The sequence below is a fragment of the Diceros bicornis genome, chromosome 5, assembly GCF_020826845.1.
Source record: "Diceros bicornis minor isolate mBicDic1 chromosome 5, mDicBic1.mat.cur, whole genome shotgun sequence".
In the NCBI taxonomy this organism is placed as follows: Eukaryota; Metazoa; Chordata; class Mammalia; order Perissodactyla; family Rhinocerotidae; genus Diceros; species Diceros bicornis.
The window spans coordinates 30304431-30330520 of record NC_080744.1 but is presented as its reverse complement, the minus strand read 5'-3'; the positions used below and the strand labels follow the sequence as shown (position 1 = coordinate 30330520).

General features: G+C 37.4%; 1 protein-coding gene and 1 pseudogene across 1 annotated transcript; both read right to left on the bottom strand.

Annotated features, from left to right (window-relative positions):
• Positions 1 to 12478: 12478 nt before the first annotated feature.
• LOC131405355 (olfactory receptor 4F15) lies at positions 12479 to 13443 on the bottom strand. Its single transcript, XM_058540416.1, has one exon. The coding sequence runs from the start codon at positions 13432 to 13434 to the stop codon at positions 12496 to 12498; it is 939 nt and encodes a 312-aa protein (XP_058396399.1). The 5' UTR covers positions 13435 to 13443; the 3' UTR covers positions 12479 to 12495.
• Positions 13444 to 21643: 8200 nt separating this feature from the next.
• Positions 21644 to 22496, bottom strand: LOC131405354 (olfactory receptor 4F6-like; annotated as a pseudogene).
• Between the last annotated feature and the right edge of the window lie 3594 nt (positions 22497 to 26090).

Here is a 26090-nt window from a genome sequence, read left to right as displayed (position 1 = left end):
CAAATTTACTGAGGCTTGCCTTATTTCCCAACATATGGTCTATCTTTGCAAACGTTCCATGTGCATATGAGAATGTGTATTCTGCTGTTTTGTGATGCAATGCTCTGTGTATATCTATTAAGTCCATCTGATCAAGTATTTCATTTAAATCCACTATTTCCTTGTTTATTTTCTGTCTGGATGATCTATCCATTGATCTAAGTAGGGTGTTGAGGTCCCCTACTATTATTGTGTTGATGTCAATATCTTCCTTTAGGTCTCTTAATAGTTTCTTTATGTACTTTGGTGCTCCTTTGTTAAGTTCATATATATTCATAAGTATTGTGTCCTCTTGGTGGAATGTCCATTTTATCATTATATACTCCCCCTCTTTGTCTCTCATTGTCTTTTTTATCTGCTTTGTCTGCTTTTGTCTGCTTTGTCTGATATGAGTATGGCAGCACATGCTTTCTTTTGCTTGCCATTTGTTTGACGTATCATCTTCCATCCCTTCACTCTGAGTCTATGTTTGTCTTTAGAGCTGATATGTGTTTCTTTGAGGCAACATATTGTTGGGTCTTGTTTTTTAAGCCATACAGCCACTCTGTGTCTTTGGTTGGAGAATTCCATCCATTTACATTTAGTTTGATTATTGATATATGAAGGCTTAATACCGCCATTTGATCTCTCATTTTCTGGTTATTCTATATTTCCAATGTTTCTTTTCCCTTGTATTTCTGACTGCCACTTATGTTTGATGGTTTTGTGTGCTGGTTTCCTCTTTATTTATGATTTATGGCTCTGCTCTGATTTTTTGTTTAGTGGTTACCATGAGCTTTGTATAAAAGATCTGATAGATGAGATAGTTGATATTCTGATAGCCTCTTGTCTCCAATAGCCTAAGCATGTTGCATCCCTTATCTCTTGCCCTTCTGAGTCATTGTTGTCACAAATTACTTCTTTGTGTGTTATAAGTTTGTGACTGAACTGAAGCCTTTAAAATTATTTTTCATGCTTTCCTTCTGTTTATCTTTTATGTTATAATTGTTTCCTAACCTATTCTGATATAGAGCTGCAATTTCCTGATTCTATCCCTCTATTTATCTCCTTCCTAAATGTTTTGTAAATCTTTGCTTTTTAGTTTTGGCTGGGAGGGCTCCTTTCAACATTTATTTTAAATCAGGCCTAATGGCGATGAACTCCCTCAGGTTTTATTTATATGGGAAAGCTTTTCTTTCTCCATCATATGTGAAGAATAGTTTTGTTGGATAGAGTATTCTTGGATGAAAGTTTTTGTCTGTAAGTATTTTGAATATATCATTCCATTCTCTCCTAGCCTGAAAGGTTTCTGCTGAGAAATCCACTGAAAGCCTGATAGGGGTAACTTGGTAGGTTATTTTCTTCTGTCTTGCTGCCCTTAATATTTTTTCTTTGTCATTGACTATTGACAATTTTAATATTATATGCTTTGGAGAAGGTCTTTTTGCACTGATGTAATTAGGAGTTCTATTCACTTCATATACATGTAAGTCCAGTTCCTTCCCCAAGTTTGGGAAGTTCTCCACTGTTGTTTCTTTGAACAAGCTCTCTGCTCCTTTCTCCCTCCCTTCTCTCTCTCAAATATCCATAATCCTTATGTTGCTTTTCATAATTGAGTTGGGTATTTCTTGAAGAATTTCTTAATTTTTTAAAAAACCTTAGTTTTCTCTCCCCCTCCATCTGAAGCATTTCTATATTTCTATCCTCTAAATTACTAATTCTATCCTCCATAAATCCAGCTCTGTTCTTCATAGTTTCTAGATTATTTTTTATCTCATTAATTGTATTCTTCATCTCCGGAATTTCTGTTTGGTTCTTTTTAGAGTTTCAGTCTCATTGGTGAAGTATTCCTTCTGCTCGTTAATTTTATTCCTCAGTTCATTGAATTGTCTCCTGAGTTTTCTTGTAACTTGTTGAGGTTCTTTATGACAATTACTTTGAATTCTCTGTCATTTAGATTGTAAATTTATGTGACTTCAGTATTGCTGTCTGGAGACTTGTAATTTTGCTTGTGCTCTGAAGTGTTACTGTAGTTCTTACTGGTGTTTTATGAATTGATCCTTTGTTGGCACATTTGTGGTAGTATCCAGTTGCAGATTCTACCTGCCACCACTGAGGGGGAACAGGGGTTGTGTCTTATGATCTCACCCCATCTACTGGAAGTCATACAGGTAGACCTGCTCTGCAGGTTGTGCTCACATGGATAGGGACTCTGTGCTGGGTGGGCCAGTCACACGCCATATGCAGGGCCTCTGTGCTTGGCAGGCAGGTTATTTTCACACAGGATGGGCCATTGCACTTGGCAGGGGACCAGCTGAGCTGCTGCACTAGGCAGGAGGGTCACCTTTGCAGGGGCTTTGCTGACACTCAGTGGGTACTATGGCTGCTGTGCTCTGTGGGGCAGCACCTTCTGAGTGGGTGGGGCACCTTCTCACCTGTTCTATGCTCCATGAGTGGGCACTTTCACAAGCGCTGAGCCTCCACTCAGTGAGAAGTGTTCTCATGCATGGGGCCACTGTGGGATGGTGGGTAGTCTTGTGGGCCGGGTTACCACTCCAAAAGTGTTGATGCAGGCTGGGCTGGCCCCACCTCCTCTTACAGTCATTCCAGCTGCTTTGTGAAGATCCATGACCAGACTCGTTGCAGCTGGGGAGGGGGAATGGAAGGGGTGCACTCACCTATTTCCACTGCCTCCCGAGGATCAAGTCCACCACCTTCAGATGCACAGCTGTGTGGATCTCTCAGACGTCCTATTGTGCTATGCAAAGAATCCTCTGCTGGTTAATGAATGTCCACTTAGTTGTAGCTTAGACGGGAGAAACAAAAAGAATAACTCACTCCGTCATAATCCTGAAATCACTCTGCATATGATTTTATTTTCTATCCTTAATAAGGGAGAATGTTCACCTTTTCACGTAAAGGAAGCACTTTATGGCTTCTCTTTGGCTTATTGAAATTTCTAGCATGACTACACTTGCACTTTGGGGCCATTATTAAATAAAATAAGGTTTACCTGAAAACAAGTACTGTGTTACTGGGACAGTCCATCTGATAAGTCAACTACAAATTAACTAATGGGAGAGTAGTTTTTACATCATAGATATGCTGGATAAAGGGATCATTCATATCCCAGGTGGGACAGAGCAAGACAGCTGAGATTTCACCATGCTACTCAGAACGGAGTGCAATTTAAATCTTATGAATTGTTTATTTCTTAAATTTTCCATTTAATATTTTCAGACCATGGTTGACCACAGGTAACTGAAACCATGGAAAGCAAAACTGCAGATAAGGAGGACTACCGTATAAATATCTATGCATGTCTGAAGAAACAGACAATAAACCTTTTTTGAAAGATACTTCAGGACAGTGGGATATTTAGGGGAGAAAACAAGGATTTTGACATTCAATTTTGTACATTTGTATCACTCAGGATCCTGTCAGGACGAAAAATTGCATACTTAAATTATTAACTGGAAAAGACTTTAATGAAGTCACAAAGTCAGCTGGAGAAGGGTTGAGGGGAACTGGAGGGGCAAACGGAAGCTATCCTTTTACTCTCTGAATCCACTCTTGTCTTTTGGCCAGGGGACAAACAGGACAGGAAAGATAATATCAGAATAGAAGAAACGGAGCATTATAGAATAATTAGCTATTATATCATTGCAATCCAAAATGTTGGCCTCCATCAGTTTACTTCATATGAATTTCATAAGGGAAAAAGGGGGAAGAAAAGATAATTAATATAAAACTGTTATCAAAATCCCATTTGTATAGCCTGTCATGAGGCCTATTTTGATAGCAACATTTCCTTCACTTAATTTTATCTTCTATCAGTACCTAGGGTGCTTTAGACAGGGTACTCTAGCTGGTGAGATGAACAAAACTTCATTCCTATAGGTTATCACCCTTGAGATGATCCCTTGTTTAATGCAGTGCCACTATTTTCCATTGATGGGAACTGTTGGGCAAAGGAGTACTAACAGGTACTCCAATAAAGCTCCTGAGTTCTATACTTAATTCTCCTTGTCCCTGTTGTGGAATAGAAACCAAATTTCTCCCTGGTAATAGGGTTCTGTAAATCTGACCAGCAGTACTACACTTAGACCCAAATAAGAGAATCCCCTGTCTTGGTCCCTATCCTACAGAAGACCCTAAATTGGCCCCTTCCCAGTCATGCCCTTCACCACGGTGTGAAGATGTCAAGGGACCAAAGAGATATGTTTACCTGGAGCCTATGCCCATCCTTCTAGATCAGGTTCTGGTCCTCTAAACCCAAGAATTTCCTTTCAAACTTCCCCAAGTCCACAAACCTGGCTTTCCAGGATTTAGTATAGATATGTATACATGGTTATCATACATATATATATATATATATATATATGTATACACACACACTTATCCACATAGATGAATAGAACATACTGTACTAAATATTTTCTTACCTTGAGTTATAACTTTCAAATATTTCCACATATAGCTTATCGACTTCCATTTTCACTCTTGCCTAAGTCCCCACAAATGTCAGAGGCAGATCCTTTTCTGTCTGCTGCTTCAGTGACATAAGGATCCCAAAGGAGTCAAAGGCTAGTCTCAGTTGTGTTCCCTTTGGAAACATTCTTCCCTGGGGCACTAGGACCTCTGAACCTACTAAACCAAAGTCCACAAGATAAGAAGCATAAATTCCTCAGTAAATATTTTCGTCTTGTTGTGAGAGTGACTTTTTCCACCTTGAGTTTATACCTTCCAGCCTTAGGACAGGTAGCAATATATATATTGTCCATTGATTTAAGATATGTACTGCATCAAATAGACAGCTTCCTAAACCTGCAAGATGTTCACCTCCTTGTTGGTACAAAAGCTGAGCATTCTATAGGCCATTCCACCAATCAATCCATTGTTTCTGGATGTTGGAGCATGAGTAGGTCCAGTGAATGCTATGGGTGTTAGCCCATGGTCACACTTCACTTCCTATAAAAATATCTCCAGATCAATATTGTATGTGACACCATAGCAACAGATAAGGCAGTAAAGGTATTCTACGAATCAATAAATGGTAGTAGTGGCAGCAGCACCATGGATGGGAAAGGAAAAGCAGTATCCCAAATAAGTAAACAGATATATAGATGGGTAGATAATTTATATAATATAAATATATTATATATTATTATATACATATGTGTTATAAACATATATTTATAGTATATTTCATATATTTATAAGATAATATATTCTGTATATTTACATATAATTTATATAAAACATATATTTACATATTTATAATTGATAATTTATAAGTATTTACACTATTTATAATATAGTTATAAAATATATGATATATTTATATATAATATTTTTCCTATAAAGTGAGAATAGAAATGGAGAGATAAAGGTCAAGATAAAAATCTCTATGAAGATAAACATCTCCCCATTCCATAAAATAAAGATTTAACTCTATTCAACCTGCCACAAGGTAGGCATCTAGTCCTCTCAGAGTAGGGTGAGATATGGTCTATACAAGGTTCTGACCATTTACTTTTGCATTGGCAGCTTGGGCATTCAGCCATGATGGTAGCCAAATCACCCCTAGTGAGAGGAAATTCATGTTGAATCTATGTGGACTTTAACTGCATTGCTACGGGCCACTTTTAGTGCCAATTAAGAGGTTCTGGAATAGCAAGGCAAAGAGGCTGACTGACATCATCAGGGGCAGGTCATCTTGTTCCTGCACAGTGAATAACTAATAAGCTTTTACATGGACATGAATACTGTCATTCTCTGTGCTTTTCTGAGAAGTTCAGCCACATACCTCTCCCCAAAATTCCATGCCAATAAGCTTATTTTTTCTTAAGCCCTGAACAACCAAACAAACCATTAAGTCTGCTCTAAATTAGTAATATCTGTGCCACAAGCCACCTTTTCTTCCAAGGAAAGTGTACCAATAAAGGTATTCCTTAAAGTTCTTCCCATTAGAAGGATTTTCCTTCACCGGTATTCTTCAAGGCAATCTCGAGTAGACTTTAATGCAATGACCATTTGCTTATAGCAGATGCCAGCATAATATGCACAACTATTCATAAATCAGGCTGTATTTTCTCCTCCACTGTTAATTGGTCATAGAGAATTTCCAGTGAAGAGAGACGTGTAGTGAAAGAGTAGAAGACCATAAGAGTCTGAGCCTTCTATTCGTATAGGCTATGTTTGCCTTCCAGACTATCTACAGAGTCGTTTCTTGCTCCAGCCACAATTCAAAACTGGCAGCCTTATGAATTACGCAATAAATAGATTGAAGCAACACACTCAAGTATTGTATATGTTGCCTCCAAAGATGTGCAAGGTGGAGAAACTTTAGAAGAGATGTTCTAGAATGTCCCAAACCACTTGGGGATGTCAGTGATGTGGAAGGTTTTGATGCATTTGTCGTATCATCTGGCACACATGTGTATCACTAAGGTATCTAGGGTACTTACTGCTTCTAGCTCATAAGGTCTGGTTATCATGATGACATTAGAGTAATGGAACAACATAATATTCTATCCAATACCAAAACCTTCAAGTACTCTCTCTGTCAATAATAGGAGAGGGATCAGGAAAATTGTGTCAAAGTTTGGGTTCCCAGAGAAGCAGATTCTGAGTTGAAAATCAGCACGCAGGAAGCTTATTAGGGGTCACTATCAGGATAAAACCTATTTGGAGGTAGGAAATTAAGCAGGAAGTGGAAGAAGAAGTTGGATGAAAGTACAGTTACAACAAGGCCTCAGCCAAACTGACAGGGAGCTCTGGACTTGGGATGACATTCCAGAGTTGTCCCAAGTGGACTGATAACCAATCATTGGATGCAAACTAACACAGAAAGTCAGTATAACCTTGAATATGTAACCTCTCTTTAGCCAAGGACATTCCAAAAAAAGTAGATTGATGATAAATGTCAGACAACAAAAGTTGGGGGAATAAAACTTTCTAAATAGAATAAATCTTTCTGTCCTGAAGAGGGGGATATGGGTAGCAGACAGCATATGTGACATCCACCCGTAAGCCACTTGCATCTTCTTGATTCATTTGGGTTCAAGGAGCAGCTCCTTGGACTTTGGTGAACCTCTTATCCTGTGAACATCTTATCAGAGGAAAGGTAAAGGTGTGAATTACAGCACCTGCTCCTGAAATGGGTAGTGAGAACACAACTGGTGCTCATATCCCTCCTCTGTCATATGGTCTAGATTCCTTAGTTGGCAACTCTGCTGGCTGAGTTGGCTCAGCTGATAAGGTGACCTAGACTCTCATCATGAGCGCTCCAATTCTTTGTTTACTATGCTTTTCTCAAGACATGACCACTGCATTTGTCCATTTACCACCAAAATTGGTTAAGGGAGTTCTAAAACTCACCCATGTAGATCAACTAGTGCCAAAGTGTATGCTTCCTCTTTTCACTGTGTAACAGTAGCCTTACTTCTTCCTAATGATCAATTACCCTCACCAGAGTGATGATTCCTCCACTTCTTTGTTTGTTCTTGGTGCAATAAGCCTGAATTTCCTGAGCAATAGCCATAGACTAAAATTTAATAGAGCTCTTGTGTCTCTCATGGAAATGTTTTCTCTTCTTATTTAAACCAGGACTTCTAAATGCATAGTGCCCAGAGTTTCAGGGATGGAATGCTCTAATTCCCCAACTGTACCTTGGATCCTGGACCCATGCTTACTACCTAGTGGAGACACAGCACCAAATAATATATTGCATAGATAGCAAAATATCATCACCAAGTTGTTGCTTCAACTGCACCTGTAGTAAGCCACTCCACCGGTCTATCAGACCTGCATATTCTGGCTGGTGCAGTATGTGATAGGACCAGTAGGTCCAATGGTCATGTGCCAACTTCCACACCTCTTTTTCTTTAATGTGGATCCACAATATGACGTGATGTTTTGTGGCATCTCATGGCTGTATATTAATTAGTTTGTAATCCTTAGGAAATGGTTGATCCAGAACCTAAAGGTTTGTGTTGTGATTATCCAATTGGTGGTGTTTGCCATAAACTTCACATCTTTTCTCTCCTCACTACTAATTTTTCTAAATTCACAAGGTATGCTACATAGAATGGTGCATGTAGAAAGACTATTTGCACAAAGTCTGGAACTACAAAAAATTTTTTCAGGTCTGCATCCCGCTGAAAGCTGAGAGGCTTTCACGTCTTTCAGTACATGGGTTAGAGTGGTGTGTAATATGTTTCCTTCAGAAACAAGAGAAATATATGAGGCACTGTGCTTCCTTATTAGTGATAGGAGGTGCAAGATGAGATAATTTTTCCTTTACTTTGAAGAGGATGTCCTGGCATACCCCAGAACATTGAACTTGTAAAAATTTTTCCAAGTTTATTGGAGAATAATTGACAAATACAGTCGTATATTCTTGAAATATAAAACATGATGAATTGATATCATGGAATGATTACCAAGATCAAGAAAATTAACACATCCACCACCTCACATAATTAATTGTGTGTGTGTGAGTTGTGTGTGATGAGACTGATTAAGATTTAACCTCAGCATCTTTCAAGTATACAATGTCATATTATTAACCATAGTCACCACACTGTACATTAAATCCTCTTAATTTATTCTTATTATAACTGAAAGTTTGTACCTTTTGTCCTACATTTTATCATTTTTCCCTTCCCCCAGCCCCTGGCAACCACGATTCTATTCTCTGATTCTATAAAATTGGCTTTTTTTCCTAGATTCCACATATAAGTGATATCATTCAGTATTTATCTTTCTCGATCTGGCTTATTTCACTTACCATAATGCACTCCAGGCTCATCCATGTCGTCGCAAATGTCAGGATTCCCTTTTGTGGCTGAATAGTATTCCACTGTGTGTATATATACACATTATTTTCTTTATCCATTCACCTGTTGAAGGACATTTGCATTGTTTTCACATCTTAGCTGCTGTGAATAATGCTGCAATGAAGATGGGGGTGTGTAGATAACATGATTTCATTTCCTTCAGATATATACCCAGAAGTGGGATGGTTGGATCATATGGTAGTTCTAGTTTTAAGATTTTAATGAACCTCCATACTGTTTTCCATAGTGGCTGTACCAGTTTACATTCCCACCAACAGTGCACAAGGGTTCTTTTTTCTCTGTTTCCTTACTGGCATTTGCTATCTGTTGTCTTTTTGATAACAACCATTCAAACATGTGGGAGGTGATATCTCATTGTGGTTTTGATTGCATTTCCGAGATGATTAGTGATGTTGAGCACCTTTTCATACACGTATTGCCATTTGTATGTCTTCTTTGGAAAAATGTCTATTCAGGTCCTTTGCCCACTTTTTAATTGGATTAATTATTTTTTTTGCAAGTGAGTTGTACGAGTTCCTTAAGTATTTTGGATATAGTCCTTATCATATATATAGTTTGCAAAAAAACCCCTCCCATTCTGTAAATTGTATTTTCAATTTATTTACGGTTTCCTTTACTATGGAGAAGCTCTTTAGTTTGACGTAGTCCCACTTATTTTAGCTTTTGTTGCTTGTGCTTTTGGTGTCTTATCCAAGAAATCACTGTCAAGACCAATGTCAAGGAGTTTTTCTCTGTTTTCTTCTAGGAGTGTTATGTCTAGTGTTTAAGTCTTTGATTATTTCATGAACTCCTAAAATTTTAATGATGTGACAGTTTCCTCATTCTTCATAGAATTTATTCCCTCCCTTGAGAGCACGTGTGTTACCAAAGCATCCAGTATACTTACTATTACTTCTTCATCCGGTTTGATAGTATGATGTCATTAACATAATAGACAATTATGACGATCTGTAAGACATCCAGATGGTCCAGATATCTTCAGATTATATTACGACAAAGAGTAAAACTGTAAATGTATGCTATTGTTGGTTCCACATAAACGCTGTTTCTGTTTCTCCTTTCTGAAAGAAATGGTAAAGAATATTTACAAGATCAATGATAACTTATCATATACCCAATGCTATGTTAATTTGCTCTGGCAAAGATACCACCTTTGGTACAGCAGCCTCAATGAATGCTAATACTGGTTTGAGTTTACAATAGCCCATTGTCATTCTCCAGGATCTGTCTGGGTTTTGTAGGGGCTACAGTGGTGAATTAAATGGAGATATGATGCGAATCACATTTCCAGTATCTTTTGTGTAACTACCCCTACAGAATGTAATATACTTTTTGAAATGATGTCTTGGCCTGGGGATGGGACTCTTTCAGTACCTTCCCCTCTAAAACAGCTGTAACCCACAGAGCTAGGAAATAGTGTGGGAGTTGTACCGATTACCAAGTATATCCATTCAAATTATACATTCAGGAAATGGTGTAATGGTGACTGGAGGTTGTCATCCAGCGAACCTGCTGTGCACCGACCTAGACCAAGACTTCATGTATACCTAACTCCCAGAATCCTCCATTCAAACAGAATGACCACAAGGACCCTTGAGAAATCTATGTGTATATATCAACTCAGACACTTTGCCAACAATCCTCAAAATGTTGTGACATTCCTTTTTTTCCTGGTATATGATTACGGAAATAAATGCTCACAAGCACCTTTGGAGAAAGTACTGGGAGAATCATTGCCATGTATCCTTACTGAGCTGTTACACAGTCCTTCCTCCTGGCATAGGTTATGCATAATAGATCCATTCAAATATCTTCTTAAGCTTTTAGACTCCTTCCTCTACAGTATATCAGGGGAATTCTGGCATTTCAACTTCCTTAATAGAATTGAGTGCCTAAAACAAACACTTGATTGGTTTTACATATACAATAAATATTTTAAAATTCATTAACGCCATAAATACTTGGTTTTGAGGGTGATGGGCTACAAGAGGAAGGCTCACAAATAGGGATTGTTTTCAAGTAAAGGAGGTATTCTGATATCTTTTATCACAAGAGATGCATTATAGTGCAGAAGTTAGGATAACAAATCCAAACTGCGAGAATTTGTGTCCAGGTTTATTAATAGACCTTTAGGATACTTAACATCTTGGTGCCTCAGACCCTCCTATGTAAAATAGGGATAATGAGAGTATATGCTTCATAAAGTTCAAGGTAAACCACTTAGAACAATACCTAGACTGTAAAAAGCACTATATGAATCATTTGAATTGTCACCTCCCCTAGGACACAAATGAAAGACAATCATAACTCCATTGTTTCATGAAGGAAACTTCAATTAATAGGTTCTTCTCTGTTCCTTAGTAACCAAGTTAAATAACAGGCTGCACAATTTCTGGAAAAAGAGAACTTTCAAACATTTTATAAATATTTCATTTTCTATTTGCTGAAATATTTTAAATGTTTATTTCTAGGAGAGGCACAATGATCTTATTGTGAGTTATTGAAGCAGAGTACACAATTCACCAATCACATTTGTTTCATACAAAAGAGAAAAAATAATTAGTTACAAGTATTTTGGGGGGTTTCAGCCCTACAAAACTGAATTTAATCAAAGACCTCCCTGAAATACACTGTAGAAAAATAATATTGTTTAATAATGAATTTTGCACATTTTTTTTCATGATTAAAGCAATGTTTTAAAATTTGACTTTGATAGGTCCTGAACAAGGAACTGTATGATAGTGGTAGAAACTAGGAAAATATTTAAAAGTGACAAAGAATTGTTAAATGCTAATTACAATTTACTAGGAAGAAGAAATATAAATGAGAGGTGCAAAGCTGTCTCCTCAAACAGATCAACAAGAAAAATCTGGAATATGAGCAGAAATTCAAACACAAAGTTGAGTTGAAAGTGAAAGGGCTCTGACCTGGCAACTAGAGGCATGTTTTCTAGAGCCTGTGATCTCTTGTGATTTCTGGCTGTGTTCCCTCAGGCAAACTACAATCAACCCTCACTTCCCAGGTTTTAGGATGTGCAACTGAGGTGTCTAGAGCAAATGGCGCTGGTAATCCATCCTAGCTTTAAATTCTAAAATTCTAACATAATATTAACAATTTCCCAGACTGCCAGGTAAAGAAGATGATAAGAAGGCAAAATATGTAGAAATTGGGGAAATAAGAAGCAAACAGAGTTGTAACAAAGAGAATTAAAATCAAAATAGTTAGGGAATAAGTAGATGAAGGATAATATGAATGCATAGTTTGTTTATCAATAGAATAATCTGTCCAACATAGGAAAACATAAAATATTATGATTTGCTCAATGACATAGTCCTCTCCTAGAAGATGTAGGTTGTAAAGGACATTTAATTCGGCTTTAAACACTTTGACGTACAGAGTGTCAAAGAATGTGGCTTCTAATTTATTTATTTGTTTAATTTCTAAAACAAAGTAAATTTTATTGAATGATATAGATACCATACTTTAATAGAAAGTAGATTTCTAGGCATATAACATGGCCTGAGTCCTGATTGTTTCTCTGAAATTGCATAATCTCTTTTCTGTAACCAACATGAGGGAGAATCTACAGTTCCATATCTTCACAGCCATCCATTTACAAAATCTTCCTGTAATGCATAAGATGACTACACAATCTGTTCATTGCCACTTTCATCTCTTGGTTCCTGAATGTGTAGATGACTGGATTCAGAAAAGGAGTGATAAATGCATCAAAAACAGCAAGATATTTATCCAGGTGTGATGTGGGAGAAGGCCATGTGTAGAAAAACATCAGTGGCCCAAAGAGCAAAACCACCACAATGATGTGCGCTGACAAAGTAGAGAGGGCTTTGGATGAACCACCACAAGAATGTTTCCAAACAGTGAACAAAATGATGATGTAGGAAATGACCAGCAAAACAAAGGAGCCCACAGAAATGAGCCCACTATTGACAGTGACCATGAACTCCAGTTCTTGGGTGTTTGTGCAGGCAAGCCTGAGGAACCGGGGAAGGTCACAGTAAAAACTGTCCAATACGTTAGGGCCACAAAAAGGCAAATCTACCACAAAAGCTAATTGAACCAATGAATGGATCAAGCCAATGATCCAGGAAGTGACACAAAGGTATAGACACATTCTTGGGCTCATGATGGTCAGGTAGTGGAGAGGTTTACATATGGCCACATATCTGTCGAAGGCCATGCCTATGAGCAGCACCATCTCAGTGCCCCCAACAGCATGACTACAGAAGATCTGGGTAATACAGCCACAAAAAGAGATGGCTTTGTGCTTCTCGAAAATATCACAAATCATTTTAGGGTCTATGATGGAGCAAAAGAACATATCAATGACTGAGAGGTTGGCCAGGAGGAAATACATGGGAGAATGTAGATGAGCATCTAGGGTTACAGTGAACACAATGACAAGGTTTCCCATCATGCTTGCAAAGTAGAACAAGAAGGAGAAGACAAAAAGGAGAAGTTGCATCCCCCATGCATTGGTGAGTCCTAGGAATACAAACTGTGACACTATGGAGTGATTCCTTCCATCCATTGCCTCAGACACCAGAATCAGTTTTCATGTTACCTAAAGGGCAAAGAAAATGGATAAGAATTGCCTAAACAAGTATCAGTGTTCAAGAAAGAAATATAATTGCTTACATGAAAGCAATTATTATATTAACATCTCACACAGCCAAATAATCTTTATCATATGCATATTTGACTTCTACTTAGAGGAGTCGGCTGGTTCCCATATGGCACAATCGTTTTCAAAACTACTACTACTAAATTAATTCTACCTCTGGACCTATTTCCTTTCTGCTTTCTTTTACTATTACGTGGATATTTCCTATTTCCTCTCATCCAGTGTGTTCAGCTTCAATAACTTTTAAGGTTATCTTCAAACAATTTTGACTGTGATTTCTTATGAAGGGATATGATTTCGACCATTCATTTGAGCCACCTAACAAATTCTTCATGCACATCTTACAGCTTTCAAAGTCACTGTTCTGCTATTGCTCAATTAGACTTTAAATGTTTTCTTCCTTTCAATTTTAAAAATTTCTCTCATTCTATTCTCCAATTCAGAAAATCCAACTGTCAACATTCCAGCTCAAATGCTCCCTCATTTGTGAAATCTTCCAATTCTCCATACTCCCTCTGCAATGTTACCATTTATTTCACTCTGCCTCTCATGATCATACAAATTTCCATCTCTTCAATTAAAATATAGCTTCTTCGGTTCAAGAACCACGTCCAGCTCATATGAGTAGCTCCTCCTCCATTACAATTACCAATAGTGAGTAACACAACTGGTTATTTAATGATCAGTTCACACCCGTTGAATGAAGAGATTAATGAGACTGAAGAATGACCCTGGAGTCAAGAGAGTGTATCATAATTCATTAAGGTTCATATTAATAGTATGTTTTATGTTGCCAATCAGGAGTTTTCAGAAGATCCCAAGCCTCATTTCTGCAGTTTTTTAGCTACACAAAGTAAGATTTACAGAAGAAAATTCTGTTATCAAAATAAATATGGAGTATCAATTATTAATTTAAAATAGTCCATAAAGGGCCTTTGATATGTTTCAAAATGGAAAAAAAATCATATGATTTTATAAATGATGCTAACTTTCCCTCAAAAAAATCTCAGTTTCTAACATAAAATATGTGATGAGCTGAGACAAATAACGTCTGTTATATATATATGCTCATACATACAGATATACACACATTCATTGGATCCCCAAAGATAAGAACTCTGCCACATAAAAGCAGTCTCTTTTCTTTTTAAAAATACTTTGAAATGGTTAAAAGAGTGACAGAAATAAAATACTGGGTGAACAGAGCCAGACAGTGCCTGTGTCTGTAATTGAGACATTGTGATGATTGAGTTATAAAGTTCAGAAAAAGAATGAAAGGACAGTAGCCAGATGCCAGCATGGGGAGGTACAGACAAAATTACAATGCTTCAAGGATAAAAACTTGCCAGAGATAAACCATCATAGGTCCACTGTACAGTGGAGTCTTCCAGATTTAGTACAACATCCGTGCTTTACCAGTGAAATAATTTACATAAAAAGAGATATAGGAAGTGACCTGCTCATTATCACAAAGCTATTGGTGGGAGAGTTCACACCAGGAACAAGAACTCCTGATTGAAAGTTCGTTGCATTAAATAGCCTTTATATTAGTTTCCTATTTCTTCTGTAACAAATTGTGGAAATTTGGTGGCTTAAAAAAACACAAATGTTTCATCTCACAGTTCTGGAGATGAGAAGGCCAAAACGTGTCTTCTAATCTAACATTAAAGCATCAGCAGAGCTGCATTTCTTCTGCATGATCTAGGAGAGAATCCATTTCCTTGCATTTTCCAAGGTTCCTTGCATCCTTTTGTTTATGATCCCTTCCTCTGTCTTCAAAGTACATCATTCCAAATGCTCCATCTGTCATCACATCTCTCTGACTCTGACACTCCCTCCTTCCACTTTTAAAGTCACTAGTGATTACATTGGTCTCACTCAGATAATCCGGGCTAACTTTCCCATCTCAAAATTCCTAATCACATCTGCAAGGTCCCTTTTGCCATGTGAGGTAACATATTCACAGGTCCAGAGAACATGAACATCCTTGTGGGCCATTATTCTGTATACCACAACTTTCTTAGAAGTGAACATATATTTTCGGAAAAAAAGGAAATTCTTACATCTAAGCAATAAATCTGATGGAAGGCATTTCAGATAACCTGTTAGGAAGAGGGAAGACATGGTGTAGGAGGAAGGATGGACAGTGCATTCTGATTTTTCCCTGAAACTACATGTAAGTGACTTTTGACTTCAACTACAATTGAGGACCAAGTCTGAACAACTAATGTCAACTGATGACAGGGAACCCATGATAATCAGCCACCCAATATGTTCTTGGACAAGTAGGTCCACAGTTGACTCCGGAGTGGTTTTCTGAATGGTTTTTATTCATTAATTCAATAAATATTTTTGAGTGCCCAGAATGCCAGGCCACATTTCAGGCATTGAGGGTACAGCATTCACAAGAATTCCTGCCTTTGTGGAGTCCATATTGATGACAGAAAATGCAATTTGGACTATTACATACAGATTTTCCTTAACTCTAGAAAAGATAAGAACACTTGAAGAAATTCTGTAGTTCTCAAATACCTAGGGAGTGCCAGGCACTCTGCTTTGCTTCTAGCTCAGTTTCCACATTCAGGAAGTCTCTTCTCAGTATTGTAACTTCTTCCTTTATCTGAAGTTTTACATCTATAATTCCTATCACAATGATTTTTCAGTGGCTTTTTAATAAATACGTATGGATTTTTTTCTCTTCTCAAATGTAAGACACTTGGGGCAGGTTTCATGTATCATAATTCTTTGTGCTGACTGAAAAGCAGCTCAAAAATGATGTTTTGAGTATTTCTTGGCTTATTCACTTTTTCATTCAACTAATATATATGCAGCCTCTATAAAGCACCTCGTACTCTGCTAAGCCTTAGAGATAATACAAAGATGAAAAAATAATTGATATCAATGATGTGGAATAAAGTAATGAAATAAGAAATCAAAAATATATAAAATAGGACTCTAGGGTTATCAGAACAACTTTAAGTATAAGTTGTATAGATCATTTTATGACTTATAACCAAACTTTCATGTCGTGAACTATGAACTAATTAACCAAAATTTCTGTATGAATGAGCAGAAAAATAAGGCAAAAAGAATTCTTTCTGATCACTAAGGGAAAAAAAATACTTATAGCCAAAAGTTTTTTAAGGTTTCCAGATAGTGGGAACAACAATGAGAAAAAACAATGAAGTGAAAATATAAGTGGTGCTTTCTCCAAATTGAAATCTGAATAGCAAAAAATAGCAAATGAGAATTGCAAAACAAATGGTGATAAATATGATAATGAATTTACAAGAAATACAGTTGGCAAAATCAGGAGGAGATTTATTGAGTAATTCAGAAAAAAATATACATGAAATTTTGTGTAAAGTTTACATAAATACAGAGTCTAGCCAGAGGGCAAGAAGAACATTTAAAAAAAAAAGAAGTTAAATACAGAGGCCAGCCCCAGTGGCCTATTGGTTAAGTTCAGCATGCTCTGCTTTGGCAGCCCAGGTTTGGTTCCCAGGAGCAGACCTACACTGCTCTGTTAGCAGCTGTACTTTGCTGGCAGCCCATATACTAAAAAAATAGAGGAAGACTGGAATGGCTGTTAGCTCAGGGTGACTCTTTCTCAGCAAAGAAAAAAAATAAGTTAAATACACTTTTAAAATCACAAAGAAAATTGATAGAAAGATGAGAAAAATGAAGACAAAGCAATACTGGATTATTGAATGCAGCAGGAGACCATGACAGTCAATTAGATGGAAAATTATGAAAAAGGAGAAGAAATAACAGCCTGGAAACTTGTTCAGATGTGCAGTCTTAAAAGCCACAGTGCCCAGAATTATTTTCTACTAGCACCCAGCATTAGAGTTGCCTTTTTTAGGCTAACATACTGCACTCTCTAGTTTTACTTACATTGCTAAGGGAAGGGTGCTCCATTAGCTATTACAAACAGGCAAATAAGTGACCAGATGGCTTTCCTTAGCTGAGATCTTATGCATGCAAGAAATTAAAATTTTGACAATGAAGAAATAAGTGATACATTTTAAACCTAATTCATTACCAAAGAAGGATTAGTTTGGATAAGTTGCTGCAGAAGACAGGTAAAGAGCAGATGAGCTCAGCAGGAGAGGGGCAGATACCAGGTATGAGAGCTAAAGCTGAGAAAAGAAGAAATGTGGTCAAAGACAAATGTACTTTAAAATCCATTCAAGAGCAAAGAAGACAAAATAACACAAAAAGCAAATATCAGCAGATCTGGAATCTTACCCAACTTCTGTTTTGTCTTCATATTTCTTGATTATCCATCTAGGGCTCTGAGTTATATTCTCTGAACGGCTTCTAGAGAGAGATGCTAGGTTCTGGGTGCTTTGGCACTTTGAGGCATCCCATACCCTCCATGGAAAGAGTGCTGCTCTCCTAAGACCATTGTCATTGGAAGATATTCTACTTTGAGTTCTATGTTCTGGTCTAGCTATTACCCTCAAGAATTATAATGACATGAATTATAGCCATCTTTCATTTAGACTACTTAAACGATTGATATGTACCAAATCCAGATTCTGCAGTATTTGACGGAATCATCATTTAAATGTCTTGATCAATATGGAATTAGAATTGAACAACCTCTTACAGGAAATTCATGGTAATTTTACATCTTAAAATTTTGAAAACAAAAAGAAAGAGATGCTCATTGTCCCTAATTAGCAAAATTAGGCTAGAAGAGATCTAAAAATACGTTCTGACCCAGTTCCTTTCTTTTGTTTCTCCATCCAGGACATGTCAGTTCGTCCTCGGTTTACAAAGTTTGAAAAATCATTTTCTTCCTTGGTTTCTTGCTTTTTTTTTTTAACATGATAGTCCAAACATTCTTCCTTTCAAAAAGAAAATCTCTCATCCTCTCAATTAAGCCAATATCCACTTAATTCTTTCTCTGTGAATATAAAGAGGTTGTCAACAACTCTCTGAGATAAATGTTTAATATCCTTGAACTTTGTAAAAGTAAATAAAGATCACTCATCCTCTGTTCACTCTAGTTTTATTCAAGTCAATTCTTTTAGTCTTTCTTCACAGGCCCATCTTCTATCCCTTTATCTTTGTGAGTCTCTCTATCCCCATATCACCACTAAACATCTCACTGTAGTGACCTAGAAAAAATTTCTAATGAATGTTTAAAAAACATAAACAAAAACAGGAGGGTTGATTGTTGGTTGTTAAACATCATACATTTAGTTTCCTACATTTTTTCTCTATTCTTCCATCACCTCATTTTTAACTGATACTACATTATTTTAGTTTCAGGTGAGTTCTATCCCTAGATATTTTTCTTTTAAGCAAATTTTCAATCATCCTTTCTCCAACTTGATTCGATGAAATTGGAGTTTTACTTTTTAAAACTTCGCTTATCACTAGGACCTAATGTACTTTCTCATCTTTTTATCTTAGTTCTCTAAAGAAGAAGTAAATCTGAGAACAAGCTTGTTATGAGGACAGCAAACGTATTTGTCTTTACTTTCTATGCCCATAAATTTCCCTAAAAATCCCTATGTACAGTAAACAACTCAGACTGTTTCCTAGTCCTGACCACAGTGTGGACTCCAGACTCTGCCACGTATCTTCAGTTGCACCTTTGGATCGCCAAGTCATTTCCAAGCCCTAGTTTAAAATTAAGGTTGATGCTTGCTCTCCACATCCACAACCACTCGTATTTATTCTCCTCTGTGCTCATCATCTCACTACCACCACCTATTTCTTCCTGCCTCCAGGTCAAAGCTTAATCGATATATATCAAAAGCAAACCATTACCTGGGTTTTCCTTGTCACTGAAGTTTATCTAGTTTAATATCTTCATCCTTTTGTCAACTTACCCCATCCTTCCCTTACAGATATTCACAAACTATTATCTCAAGCACACAGAGGTATGTAAAATATTTCTGTAAATGGAAAAAATTTCTAGTTAACTATAGTGCAGGTTAGTGATCAAATAATGCTATAGTTACCTGGGATTGCAAAACTAAAGTCAATTAATCAAAAACTTTGTCTCCTAAAAAACAACAGGGGAAATGTTTATAATGAATCACAGGAGGCAGGAATGGCACTGGATTCTTTAAGGACATCACTATCTGTCATTTTCTTTGCCAATTTAAATCCTATCACGATAAATGAAAGGATCTTTGGCTAATTTGATAATATTCACTTTCCAAGAGATTCACACAAATTATACGGAAGAGCCATATAATATCATTTTTCACTAAACATAAACTAAGCAAGTGAAAGAATAAACTCCAAAAAATAAAAAGTAGCTTATAATGTGACTTTTATAAACAATAAATTTACCACATTGTAATAAGTATTTTGAAGACACAGACTTTGTCTGACTTATATTTGTTTCTTCCAGAGCAACTTGTACAGTTTCCTGCAATCCAGGGAGCCTAATATTTATTTGTTGAACTTAACAAAAGAATCCAATCATTGAAATAATTCCATTGTCCCTTACTGTGCCAGCCATTTGGAGGTAGGAATAATATGAGTAAGGTGGTTCACTTCAAAATTTTAAGAGGAAGTAATAGGACTTGTTTCCTGATGTGTTTTTTTCAGTCTCAGGTGCAGAAGATTAAGATAATCATATTCCTCAGTCCATGGTACACTACCAGCGTTGGTTTACAAAGGGCCATCTCTTGTTTACTTGTTTATTCCCTTTAAACTCCAGCCTCCATTTCTAGTACCTTTCTCTCAGAGGCAACATTCAAGTGTTTTTAAAATGTGTCCTGGTGTTATATGTGTTATCATACAACATGTTTTATGTGTATGTATATTTGTGTCCATATACACAAAAATATTGTTATATATCTCATTCCAATTCATTTTTTTTCACTTAGCCTATGCTGCTATGTGTACATCTAGTCTATTATTTTTAAATGCTGCATAGGAATCCATGGTAGGTATGCACCACTTTTTGCCTGTCTGATCATCTAATGACAGACACCTAGATTATCTACAAGTTTTTCAAGGCCACTGCATATGATTGTGCAAGTATTAGATTATCCTCCAACTTCCATTCCCATGTCCCAATGACATTAACATTCAGCTGGAACACAGCTATGTGATAAAACTGGTTGTTAAAACTCTAGAGTGATATCAGCAACATGGCAGAATGAACTTTCCCTTCATCTCTCCCCCTTTGAACTACAGCTAAATGGACATACATTGACTCAGGGAGAATACCCACACAGCACAACAGGACATATGAGAGACCCATGCAGCTAAACATCTGAAGGTAGATCGTCTGGGCCTCCGGGAAGTAGTGGAGATAAGTGTGCACCCTCTGACCCTCCCCTGACAGCCCAATGTGCAAACACAAATGCTTTCCTGGACAGGAGTACCCATAGTGCTGCTGAGGTCCCACAAGTGGAAACACACCTGGGCGTGACTGTAAGAAGAGGCGGATGCAGCCCTAAGCCCATGTGCAAATGCTTTCATGGCCTGCAGGAGAACCTACCATGCTGCTGCAGTGCCACTGAGTGGCCCAGGCTCAGACCCCAAGAAACAGCCACTCCCACCAAGCACAGCGTCCAGCATGACCATAAGAAGAGGTGGTGGCAAATCTATGCATGCACAGTAACACTTTCTCAGTGGATGGGAGTGCCCATAGTACCACTGTGGCTTCACAAATGGGAATGTGCCTTGTCATGACAGTAAGAAGAGGTAGCGGCAGCCCTGAGCCAGCCTGTGAACACTTTTCCAGCAGGTGGGAGCACCCACCATATACCCACAACTTCCAGCAGAGGTGGGGGATCAGACACAGCACCTGCTTTCCCTCAATGGTAGCAGGTGGAACCAGTGACCTGCTACTGCCACAAATGCACCAGTAAGGATTAGTTCATCAAACACCATGAGAAACTACGGCAACAATTCAGAGCAGAATGAAAGTGACAAGTCTCCAGAATCCAATCTTTAAGTCTCAGAAATTTACAATCTAAATGACAGAGAATTCAAAATAGCTGTCATAAAGAAAGTCAGTGAATTACAAGAAAACTCAGAAAGACAATTCAATGAGTTCAGGAATAAAATTAATGAGCAGAAGGAATACTTCACCAAAGATATTGACACTGTAAAAAAAAAAAAAACAAGCAGAAATTCTGGATATGAAGAGCACAATTAATGAATCAAAGATGCCAAGAAATTCATCCAAATGTGATGTGGGAAATGGCCACACACAGAAAAAGATTAATAGCCAAAAGAACAAAACAACCAGTGTGACATGAGCTGACAGAGTGGAGAGGGCTTTGGATATGCCACCCAAAGGTTTTTTCTGAACAGTCAACAAAATATAGACCTAAGAGATGATCAGAATTAAAAAGGAGGCCACAGAAATCAAGCCACTATTGGCAGTAACCGTGAATTCCAATGTATACGTCTCTACCCAAGCAAGTTTGATAAATCGAGGAAGGTCACAAAAAAGCTGTCTAGTTCATTAGGGCCACAGAAAGGCAAGTCTACAACAAAAGCCAATTGAGTCACTGAATGAATAAGGCCAATAATCCAGGAAGTGACTAAAAATAAAATGCACCTTCGTGGGCTCATGATGGTCAGGTAGTGAAGAGGCTTACATATGGCAAGGTATCTGTCAAAGGCCATGGCGATGAGCAGCACCATCTCAGTGCTCCCAACTGCGTGGATAAAGAAGATCTGAACTACACAGCCCCCAAAAGAGATGGTTTTGCACTTCCTTAAGAGAAGATAAATCATCTTGGGAGCCGTGGAGGAGCCAAATATCAAGTCTGTGATGGAAAAGTTGGCCAGCAGGAAGAAGGGGGGGACTGTAAATGAGGATCAGAGGTCACAGGTAGCACAATGAGGAGGTTTCCCATCAAGCTTGCCACATAGAACAGAGAGGAAAAGAGGAAGAGGAGGAGCTGGATCTCCCATGAGTTGGAGAGTCCCACGAACACAAGCTCAGACATCACAGAGTGATTGGCTTCATCCATTGCCTCTGTCAGCAGTGAGAGCTCTCATGCTACCTGAAAGAGAGAGTAAGGAAAAACTGATTTAAAAGAAATGGCACTGATCTGAATCTTGGGCAATTCAATAGTTGTCAGAAAACTAGGCAAAGGCTGATGTATGCCTCTGAAGACCATTTCATTCACAAAGCACTATATATACGTTCTTCTGTTGTATTTCATTGCCAAAATGTATTGCACAGAATAAGGATCCTTTTACTTGCTTGACTGGCTAGTTCTGTTGTATTTTTGTGTGTCATTATTTCATAGTCATATTTCATATATGACTACTAATTAAGAAGCCTTTTGTAAATAACTATACGAAATAATTAAGTGACAGTGGATTTCTTAATTTAGGCATTTCTCAGTATATTGATACTACACCTATGATCACATTGGTAAGTTCTTTCAAAATCCTTATAAGCTTTTCTTTTAAGACCTGAGATGTAAATTTCTCTTCTCTGTAAATTAGGAACACAAAATGAGTTATTTAGAGCAATGAAGGAAAGTTAGGAGTAGAGGATGACAGAGTAAGGCACTCACCATCCCAGAGTGGGAGGATAAGCGCTAGAGAAAGTGACCCAGTTATGGGTTCTGTGGAGGAGATTCCTTTTTTTTGTTTTTTAATTTTTTGTTTATTGCAGTAACATTGGTTTATAACATTGTATAAATTTCGGGTGTACATCATTATACTTCTATTTCTGCATAGATTACATCATGTTCGCCACCCAAATAGTAACTACAACCCATCACCACACACTTGTGCCGAATTATCCCTTTCACCCTCCTCCCTCCCCCCTTCCCCTCTGGTAACCACCAATCCAATCTCTGTCTCTATGTGTTTGTTTGTTGTGGTTGTTATCTACTATTTAATGAGGGAAATCATACGGTATTTGACCTTCTCCCTCTGACTTATTTCACTTTGCATGATACCCTCAATGTCCATCCATGCTGTCACAAATGGCTGGATTTCATCATTTCTTATGGCTGAGTAGTATTCCATTGTGTATATATACCACATCTTCTTTATCCATTCGTCCCTTGATTGGAACTTAGGTTACTTCCAAGTCTTGGCTATTGTGAATAACGCTGCAATGAACACAGGGGCACATGTATCTTTACGCATTGGAGTTTTCAAGGTCTTTGGATAAACACCCAGCAGTGGAATAGCTGGATCATATGGTAGTTCTATCCTTAATTTTTTGAGGAATCTCCAAACTGTTTTCCATAGTGGCTACACCAGTTTGCACTCCCACCAGCAGTGTGTGAGACTTCCCTTCTCTCTGTGGAGGAGATTCTGAGTAGGGGTGGAGAGGGGAAAGAATGTGGGACCAGAATGACAATGATGAGTCATAAATCCCAAGCAGAAGAGAAAGAGTAAGAGTGACAATATCAGAGGTATTACACATGGCTCTGTTTACTTATATATGAAAGCATATAATCTCCTTCCTAATTAAATAAATGCATGCTAAAATAACAAGACACTAGTTTTATCTTATCAGACTGGAAGAGAGGTAAACATTTGACAAAATTCAGGGCTTGAGGGGAAATGGGGCAACGAGTAGTCTCCTAACTGGTGGTGGGAGAGTAAACTGGTAAAACATTTACCAATTTGGCAATACTTTCCAAAATTTTATTTGCTCATACACTTTGAATCAGCTATTCTCATTCTAGAAAAACATCTCTGGATATATGTATGTGTGCACATGGACAAGGTTGGTGAAAAAAGGTACAGAGATATTTACTGAAGCATTGTTGCTTCTAAGAGCAAAAGGCTGCAAATAATTATCGAGAAATAGGGGACTAGTTAAATAATTTCTATTAGAGCCCTTTGATGGAATATTGTGCAGTCATTTATAATGCTAAGGTAGACCTAAATGTACAAAGACAGGATAGATGGGAGGATGGGGGAGAAAGTACTTTGCACTCATTTCATCTGGCTTTTTAAAAATATATATATAAATAAATCACATAGGTAAAGTTACATAAACAAAACCATAACTGGATAGAAAATGCCTAGGTTGATATGTACAAAAAAATCTGTTAACAATAATTATTTCTAAGGATTGGAGTTGAAAAAATCATGCAGGAGAAGGGGTCTTTTCCTTTGCACTTTGTGGTCTTACCTACTATCCTCAATTTTTCAGTGAACATGTTTCAATTTTACTTGTTCAAAAAGATCAATTATGTGGATTTGGAAAATTACACAGTTTGTATCCTTGGATCTTCAAAGCTTCCAAAGATAGAATAATAAATTATCTCCTAAATTAAAAGAAAGATCAAAACTACTCCTAAGATATTCAGAATTAACTGTATGACTCCCCTCCTCCATATGCCCCGCACTCTAAGCTAAACTACTTCTTCTTCCCTGGACATGCACTCAGGTGGTGTCTGCTCTCCCTCACACACACACTCAAATATTCCAGCTCACATCTTCCCTCCACATCCTTCACTTGGCCTGCAATGCCCTTGCCTTCATTACATCTCTCTGAGTCTTCTCATTCTTCAATAGCCCACTCTGCAAAGCTCCCTTCATGAAGTCCTCTTTGATACTCTTACTTTTGCATACATTAGTAAACACACATTTTTCTTATTCTGTGGTAACCAGGCCCAAAAGACTAATAATTACAGTGTCATATTAATGTTCTAACAAAGGACACTATTTAAAAATCTGTCGCTATAAACAAAGTCTTGTAAACATAATTTTAAAATGTCTTTTTTAGACTTTTTCTTAATAATGATATAAACTATATTCACATTCATAAAAAAATAACTCGGCTTGGAATCAATTAGTTTTCTTTCACAGGGATTATCATCAGCAACCTCTCCAATGATATGATGTATCAAGCAACTAATTGAATTCTAAATTACTCATCTGGAAGCTGAAAGTTATTCTATCAATGCTTCCAATTCCCGCTTAAGCCCAAATACTTTTTAATTTTTACACAAGACCTTATTTTATCTTCCAAAAACTGGATCATAGTTTTTACGTATCAAATTAGAAAAGATAAATAATTTAGATAATTGTTAGTGTTGGTAAAAAGTTGGAGAAGAGGATTATACACTCATTGTTGGAGACACTGCTTCCTAGCCAGTCTTTCATGTTCTGTCTATAATGAAAACAAGCTCTCTAGGTGCCATACTTTGTATCTGTCTCCACACTAAGCATCTTCCCTTTTAAACAAGGGCAGAATAGTAGTTTAAATCTGATCTTTTCAGTGAAGACAGAGTGCAAGTGTCCTCTTAGCTCACTTCTGCGAAAGGAAAACAGGTTATCAATAGTGGTCAGCAACTAAATTCCAATGTGCCTTTGAGGTGTCCTGAATCCCACGGTTTTGTTTCACACAGAGCACTGACCTCTGCCCACACTCCCACCACTAAAATATAAGAATATAAAATACCTGAAATGAGAGATTCCTCAGAGATCATCTACTGACCAGTTGACTTTCTTCTCTGCTCAAGTCTGCTCTTTCTTGTGCTGGCCAACACAAATAGGAAATAAATTATAAATAATATGAGCTTACCGCCAATTGAAGCAAGGCAGACAATTCTAGAGGTTTTTTTTTAGTAGATCAATGTTTA

What these genes read in the sequence shown, in the direction of transcription:
- LOC131405355 (XM_058540416.1), bottom strand. Translation starts at nt 13,434, where the DNA reads ATGGATGGAAGGAATCACTCCATAGTGTCACAGTTTGTATTCCTAGGA.